Below are 8839 nucleotides of genomic sequence, written 5' to 3'. Positions count from 1 at the left end.
GATATAATAAGCCACGCCTTTAATATCAAATATCGTTATTGTTACTGTGTGTATGTTTACTTGATGTTTGGGAGTTTATGAGTGTATACTTGGATGCAACACATATAATAAAATATATAAACCATCCTTCGGGTATTGTTTAGTTCGTGTGCTAGTAAGCCATCCAAATAGAAAATATAAATGTTACATTGGCGACGAGGATCGGATATTAAAAAAAAACTGTGGATTAATTTAAACTGACTCTGTGAAAAAAAGCAGATTTAAAAATGGATAATTTACCTGCTTTTCCGAAATTCGATGTTTTTGCTGATGAAAATTCTCTGGGAGTACGATGGGAAAAGTATTTGGATAAATTAGAAAACTTATTTGTTGGACTGGGTATAAACACTAGAAAACGAAAAAAAGCACTGTTACTTCATTATGCAGGAGATGATGTTTACGATATCTATGATACATTGAATTTAAAAGAAGACAATGAAAACTACGAGGAAACGAAAATTGGATTAACAACATACTTTAAGCCAAGAAAAAAACACACAATTTGAAATATTCGGATTTCGTAATATGAAGCAATTGCATGGGGAATCTATCGACCAGTTTACAACAAGATTACGCCAGAAAGCTAAGAATTGTGAATTTTCGGACATTGACTCAGAAATTAAAAGCCAGATCATACAGGGTGTTGTTTCACAAAACATGAGAATGCAGTGTTTACAAGATCCGGATAAATCACTTAATGACTTACTTACAAAAATGAGAACCATGGAAATATCAAAAACTCAAGCAGCAAATATGTCAAAGGATACAAGTAGTCAGCAAGTAGTGCGGGTAAAAAGCAATCCTCGATTTAGCCGTCAATCAAAGGGATTAGCACCTAAACGTTATCAGCAACGTTCATATCAAACTATCCCAGAAGCAAGTTTGTCGTCGGGAAGGCGAAACTACCCTCCAGAACGAATAAAAAATGCCGAAATTGTGGAGGAAAGTATCCCCATATGTCACGTTGTCCTGCTATCGGAGCGGAATGTAACTACTGTCATAAGAAGAATCATTTCATATCGGTCTGCAGAAAACGTTAAAACAAGGTGAAGTTAATCGATGATGAACAGTCGGATTCACCAGTTTTATCAGAGGCAAGCACGCCGAGTATCAGTTCAAATGAGTGCGATGTGTTATTTGGATTTAAGATATCAGATGGGAAAAAAGTGCCAAAGAAATGCATTAAATTAAATGACGTAGATGTTTATGTGTTGATAGATAGCGGTTCATCGTTAAATATTATAAGCGAAATCGACCTCGAGAAAATGAAAATCCGTCCAGAAATCAAGAAAACGAAAAGAAAAGCATTCGCATTTGAGCAGAAATCTCCACTTCCATTCATAGGCAAATGTTCCCTGCTTGTGGAGTCGGACTCAAAATTTATGACAAAAGATTTCCATATCGTTAAAGGCAACAAAGAATCATTGATCAGTTATGAATTATCGGTAGAGCTTGGGATTTTACCGCAAATACAATCAGTTCATAAATCAGTTCAAAACAAAGACGCATATTCAGGACTTATTGAAGAATATTCTCAAGTTTTCACAGGCTTAGGATGTCTGAAAGACAGAAAAGTTAAGTTTCATATTGATGAAAGTGTTGTACCTGTAGCTCAACCGCCTAGGAGAGTTCCATTTCATGTACGTGCGCAAGTCGAAAAGGAACTGAAAAGTTTAGAGGAAATGGATGTCATTGAAAAGGTTATAGGTTTACCGACACCATGGGTTTCGAACTTAGTAGCGGCTCCGAAACCTAATGCTCCACACGAAGTGAGAGTGTGCGTGGATATGAGAAAAGCTAACACCGCAATCAAAACAGAGAAAAATGTTTGCCCGACGGTAGATGATAAAATTATCATCTTGACGTTAAACGGCGCAACGGTATTTTCACGTCTAGATCTGTACAAAGCTTTCCATCAAATTGAATTGGATGAAGCATCACGTGTAATGACAACGTTTCAGACACATATTGGACTGTTTCGGTATAAACGTCTAAATTTCTGGGTGTCCGCAGCACCGATAATTTTCCAAAACGAGCTTCGTCAAGCACTTCAAGGTCTTAAAGGCATATTGAATATTGCCGACGACATCGTATTTTTTGGTAAGACACAGGAAGAACACGACGCCAATCTTAGAGCTTTACTGCAACGTCTTCAAGATCGAAACCTCACACTGAACAGCCAAAAATGTTCATTCGGACATTCTAAAATCAAGTTCTACGGATATGTATTTTCCAAATCCGGAATTTCACCCGATCCTGACAAAGTAGATGCAGTGAAAAATATGGACAGACCAAAATCAATATCCGAAATTCGTTCATTTCTAGGTCTTACAAACTATTTGTCTAAGTTCATAGATGGCTATTCCAGCTTAACTGAACCATTAAGACGACTAACACATAAAGATGTAAAATTTGAATGGACTGCCGACCAAGAAAAATCGTTCACATCATTAAAAGATACCTTAATAAGTGATAAGGTCATGACATATTTCGATCCTAGAAAGGAAACTGAACTCTGGGTCGACGGAAGTCCAGTTGGATGCTCAGGAATACTTATTCAAAACGGCAAAATAGTATCATATGGAAGCAAAGCATACAATTCGGTTCAGACGCGATATTCTCAAACAGAAAGAGAAGCTTTGAGTGCTGTCATCATGATTCAGCATTTCCATTTGTATTTATTCGGCAAGAAATTTAAACTGATAACAGATCATGCTGCACTTCAATCAATCTTCAACAATATCAAGACAATACAGTCACCAAGATTAGAACGTTGGCGTTTGAAGTTGACAACGTATGATTTCCAGACAGTTTATAGACCAGGTAAAATGATGATATCAGATTATCTTTCCAGGCATCCACATGCAAGACACGAAACAAATACAGTAGCTGAGCAGTATATTAGCTTTATCACAGATAACGCTTTGCCAGATGCATTGAAGCTGTCAGATGTAGCAAAAGCTACCGAAACGGACTGTATATTAAGCTGTGTAAGAAATGCGTTAGAACAAAATGACTGGAAAACTCAAAAATGCAAATTAGATGAAAGTTTTCGGTTATACGAAAATTTGAATAAAAATCAAGAACTTGCAGTTGCATATACGAAAGATGGATTTGTGCTTTTACGGGGTACAAAACTTTGCATACCAGAATGTCTGCAAAAACAAACTGTTATGCTTTCGCATGAAGGTCACCAAGGCCAATCAAAATGCAAAGGATTATTACGTGAATATTGCTGGTTTCCACATATGGATAGAATGGTAGACGAAATTTGTAGATCATGCATTGTATGCCAAGCTGCATCAACAAGAATTATTCCAGACCCGATCAAACCAACATTACTACCACGAGATGTGTTTTCTGAAGTCAGTTGTGACTTTTGTGGACCTTTTCCAGACGGTTACATGTTACTAGTTGTTATATGTGACTACAGTAGATTTCCAGTATTTGAAAGAATCAAATCGACAGCCGCAGATACAGTCATACCGCGATTAGAGGCGATATTTTCGATATTCGGATATCCAGAGGTAGTGAAAACGGACAATGGACCTCCGTTTCAAAGTCGCGCATTCAGAGAATTTGCTGATAATTCGGGATTTAAACATAAACGAATCACTCCATTGCATCCACAGGCAAATGGAATAGTTGAGAGATTTATGGCACCACTGCAAAAAGCAATTAAAACAGCGATAGCGTCCAGACAAGATTATAAAAGAGCGTTAAGTAGATATCTTATGAATTTTCGGAACACACCACAAACAACTACACAAACAGCTCCTAGTGAATTGATGTTTAATCGTAAATTAAAGACAAATTACCTAAAATGACTTTTGATAACAAATACACAGATATTCGAGACAGGGACAGTCTATCAAAAGCGAAAAACAAAATATATGCTGATAAGAAACGTCGAGCTCAGCCAAATAATTTGAAACTGGGAGATCGTGTGCAATTAAAACGAGAACAACGGTATAAGTTTGAAACAGCGTTTGATCCTACCCCCGGGATAATCATCGCTATGAAAGGATCTATGCTTACAATCAAACATAAAGGAAAAGAAATCACACGGGACGTTTCCAAATTTAGATATGTTCATGGAGATCAAGAGCCGGTGCAGACGAAACCTGCAGATAATACATCTTTACCTAGAAATAGGCCGCAGAGGAAACGCCGACCGCCGAGACGTTATGAAGAGGAGAAGAGTTTATAACAATAGACTTGCTATATAGCTTATTTCATACGAAAAGAAAAATATTTCTTATTACAATATGTTTGCACATTTAAATTTCAAGTTTTGATAATTTAAGTTTATTGATTTTATTGATGAGTTCTAAACTAAAGATAGAGGAGGATGTAGTAAGCAAGTCTACAAGATATAATAAGCCACGCCTTTAATATCAAATATCGTTATTGTTACTGTGTGTATGTTTACTTGATGTTTGGGAGTTTATGAGTGTATACTTGGATGCAACACATATAATAAAATATATAAACCATCCTTCGGGTCTTGTTTAGTTTGTGTGCTAGTAAGCCATCCAAATAGAAAATATAAATGTTACACTGCTGAATGCTCCCACTTGGACCAATTTTTTGTCGACTCGAAGTTAAAATACAATTTAATTATAAGAAAACGTAAGAGTATCAAGAAATCATGTAGCGCACCAAAGAATGGCTATAGTACTTTAGATAATTGTAAAATAAGTTTATAGATTCATTGCCTGGTTTAGGCCTGAAAAAGGGATAAGTGTTTTTCTCTGAATGCTCCCACTCGGACTTTTCCCGAAACATATAAGAAATAAGGTTGAAAACCTCCTTGAAAATTATTTCTAACGTACCGGCATATTAACCGAGTCATGTTTACACATTTTTCTAGATTAGTTTCAAATATTGCTGTTCAAGAGTCAGTTTTTTAAAGCTTTTTTTTTTTACAAAAATGGAAAATGCTCCCACTTGGACTAGATTTCAGAGATGCTCCCACTCGGACCCAAATATATACATTTTGAAAGCACATTGCTGTGTTAAGCTTTTATGGATTATTTTCACAATTTTTCACCATTTTGTCAATAACTAATGTGGTGTTTGGCGGCATTTTTCATTCTTTTTACAGAGATCACTTCTTTGATTCTGAAGAATGACGTCGTTGGGCAGGAACAAGGTGCCATGGCAAAGTTTCAACTGACAGGATCACTTTACAAAAAGGTGCAATTGGCTTGTGTTGGATCCGAAGGGATTTTGACTCAAAATTATTGCCAACAACAAAGCTAGGACTATAAGACTTTAAATGGACAGTTTTGGATCTCAAGAATAAAGTTTTGTTGAGATGTTTAAAAAATGGTGGTGTTTTATAAAGAAGTCATTACACATTGTTTAGTACCATACTGGATTAAGATTCTGTTGAACTCGTACACATACGTATTAGAGGCCTGCATTTATTTAATAATTTAGAACCCAATGATTTGGTGTTTGTTAAACTTGTGATTTAGATTTTAAAACAACATAATGGTACGTGTATGAACATAAAGAAATAGAGAAAAACAGAATCCCTAAAAAAAGCCCAACACGTCAAAACTGTAAAATGTTGTAGGCTCGGTTTGATTAAGCCTGTTCATGGACGGTAATGGAAATTGCAAGTTACCGTCCACGCCCCCTAGCACCGGCTTAAGCAGAATTCAACATTTAAACACAAAAATGGTGAAATTTGAATTTTGAAACATCCGCAGATTATCTATTTTATCTATCGGTGGATTTGAATAGTTTATTAAAGAACAACATGTAAATCATTTTTGTCATGAACTGGTTAAAAAGTCAATGTTCTGTCATACCATGGCACATAAAGCATGCACCACAATTATTGACGACAACTTTGACAATTTAAAGTATGAAAGTTATCCTGTGTACGCAATTTTACCTAAAATAACAACATTAAATAAATTAGAAAACAAGGATGTATGCATTCATTTCTTATTGAAGAATTCAACTTAAACTTTATAGAAAATATATTTCTATTTACCTCCCTTTATGAAATGTAAATTCGGCATTTTCTGTACAAATAGTGCTTTTTGGAACATGTAATATTGATAAATTTTCATTTGAGCATTATATTTATGATACAAAACCATAGAAAATTGATTTCAGGATATTTAAATGACGTTAAAATAATAACAATTATACAAGAAGGCATCACAGACAGTAAAATCCCCCGCCGAAAAGGAGCAAATACATTTCATAGGGGAAGTAACCCTTACCTACATGTAAAAATCCAAGTAATGACACTTGTGAAAATTAATGAAAAGGCATAGCCTAGACATAATAAATCATGACAAAATTAACACTCCAATAAAAAAAAAACAAAGAAAAAAACAACAAAGAAGTATTAAGTGAACACTTCTGGTCCAAATGCTCTGCATTCACTTCTATTAAACATGTTCAATATAAAGTTTCAAGTTTATATCTCAAATACCTTTAGATGTATGGTCCTTGCAAACTAATTATAGTAAATACAAAGAGCAATAACTAAAAAACTGGAGAGTTGTCATTCTTGTTTGCGGTATTTCACTTTATTGTAATCTATCCTCCAGTGAAGTTTCAGATAAATTGATCCTTTATGACACATTGTCCGAAAATTAAGGCAAAACTGAACAAAATACAATTACTTCGAGGAGTTATTATTCTTTTGTTTTCTTGAGTATTCCTCCTCACTGAGATATATCCACAGTTGGTATCTAAAATATTTGCTCCAGCTATGTCGTGCCAAGATGTCCTGCCATGTGCTTCCTTATTACGTCGCAATGTGGTTTATACGTTTTCCCATACTGGTCACAAACACAAATACTTTCTGCAAAACAAAACGTTATTATATTTTTAACATGTATAATCAATTTGTTTCTTATTTCTGCGAAACTATTTAACGAGGATTTTTTTTTAGCAGAACCTATTTTTTTCTTATTCTTAGGCCGATAACTGATCCTCTCAGAAGACATATTTACGAGACTGAACATTATGATAAAATATGTCACAACTTTAGTGATCTAAATATTAGTATCGTATTTTTTAAAATGCTGTTTCATTGATTTCTAACTGATTTTATGAATAAATAAACTTGAATATAAAGATATTTTGAAAAAATAATAATATCTTAACACAGCAATGTGCTTTTCAAAATTTGTATATATTTAGGTCCGAGTGGGAGCATCTCTGAAATTGAGTCTGAGTGGGAGCATTTTCCATTTTTATAAAAATAATTAAGAAAAACTGACTTCTGAATAGAAATATTTTAAACAAATCTAGAATAATGGGTAAACATGACTCGGTTTATGTTACGGTACGTTAAAAATAATTTTCAAGAAGATTTTCAACCTTATTTCTTATATGTTTCGGGAAAAGTCCGAGTGGGAGCATTCAGAGAAAAACACTTATACAGCAGTAGCGCGATGACGTAGTATCCTACCATTGTTTTTGTCAGTCTGCAGAAATGGATATTAAGCTTGACCACTGTTTCACTTTTGTTTAGTCATAATGTACACTGCACTACAAAAGCTATAATTTTGATGTGTATATATTTTACATAACAATTCTCCATTAGAACGTAATATGTCGGTAAAGAAACAGTTATTTAAATAACCAAAGAAAAGCATCCTCTCTGATAACTTTTCAGTAAGCTGTCACTAGAAGGGGGTCATGTCAACCCTAAGATCCAAAATAATTCAGAAAAACATGCTTTTTTCTGTTATGCAATTGAGATGTACATTCATACCCCAATTGTGACAGCTTTACTACTGCAAATAGATATCAAACTTGAAAAATGGCATTATAAATATGTTAAAATAGATAATTACCATTTATCTGATGTTTAGTTATTCAGAATTTCTTCAAATACATAACTAGTTCTATTTTAGCATTGTATGATATTTTTATATGGAACAGTATATATTTTGTTAACTGATTGAAAAAGTGGCAGTGCAGTTTTGAAGAACAGGAAAATGGGTCAGTTATGCTTTGACTGCAATGCATAATTTCCTAAAAAAAATTAATTCCTAATTTCAGTTTATTTCTAGTAATATAGGCCTCAGGCCCAAAATACAAAGTACAACAATACATCAAACAGTAGAGTGATAAATTGCAAATACATTTGTTACTAGATGTAATGAATTGAATTTGTAAATAATTATACAGTATTTAGCTCTTCCTTTCTTACATTCATTGCATAATATATATATTTAGCAATAGATATTACTTCATTTATTATTGTTGATGACATGAGAGAATAAAATGAATGGTGGGAATGATAATGTAACCATGTATCTTTAAAATAGACAGCTCTGATATTGTTATATAGTGAACATTCAAAGAAAAAATGATATTCATCCTCAATAACATAAATATTTGTCTTTAGGCAATGAAAGCTATATCTTAAATCTCTATCTATTCCAATATGTCTACCTTTCTCTATCATAAGATTATGACATGAACAGCGAAAATTAGAAAAAGCTCTTCTATACTTATATGCTAAATCTTTAACTTGGAAAGTGGCAGTATTGGGATACATGTCAAATATCTAAACTCTAAGCTTTTTAGTTTCTGAGGAAAAGTCTTTTAAAATTATGTTTATTATTACACTAACGTTTTGGTATTTGCTCATTTCGTATTTATGTCAGATTTGCTTTTTAGGTAGTGAAGCTTATCTATTCGTTTCGTTATCATTTCCATTTTCAACAATAAAGTCGAGCATACAGTTTTAAATTATTATAACACCGTTTACATTTGACTGGTTCAATGTTTTGAAAAATCGATATCACTTTAT

The 8839-nt window shown here is 33.7% G+C and overlaps 1 protein-coding gene across 1 annotated transcript; it reads left to right on the top strand.

Moving 5' to 3' along the window:
- The first annotated feature begins 564 nt into the window (after positions 1 to 564).
- On the top strand, positions 565 to 3866 carry LOC132720541 (uncharacterized protein K02A2.6-like). The gene is made up of 2 exons (XM_060704697.1): positions 565 to 985; positions 1258 to 3866. Exons 1-2 carry the CDS (start codon positions 565 to 567, stop codon positions 3864 to 3866), a joined length of 3030 nt encoding a protein of 1009 aa, XP_060560680.1.
- Positions 3867 to 8839: the final 4973 nt, after the last annotated feature.

Source organism: Ruditapes philippinarum, unplaced genomic scaffold (assembly GCF_026571515.1).
Source record: "Ruditapes philippinarum isolate M1 unplaced genomic scaffold, ASM2657151v2 ctg4908_1_1_1_1, whole genome shotgun sequence".
Taxonomy (NCBI): domain Eukaryota; kingdom Metazoa; phylum Mollusca; class Bivalvia; order Venerida; family Veneridae; genus Ruditapes; species Ruditapes philippinarum.
This window is presented reverse-complemented; position numbering and strand designations above follow the sequence as displayed.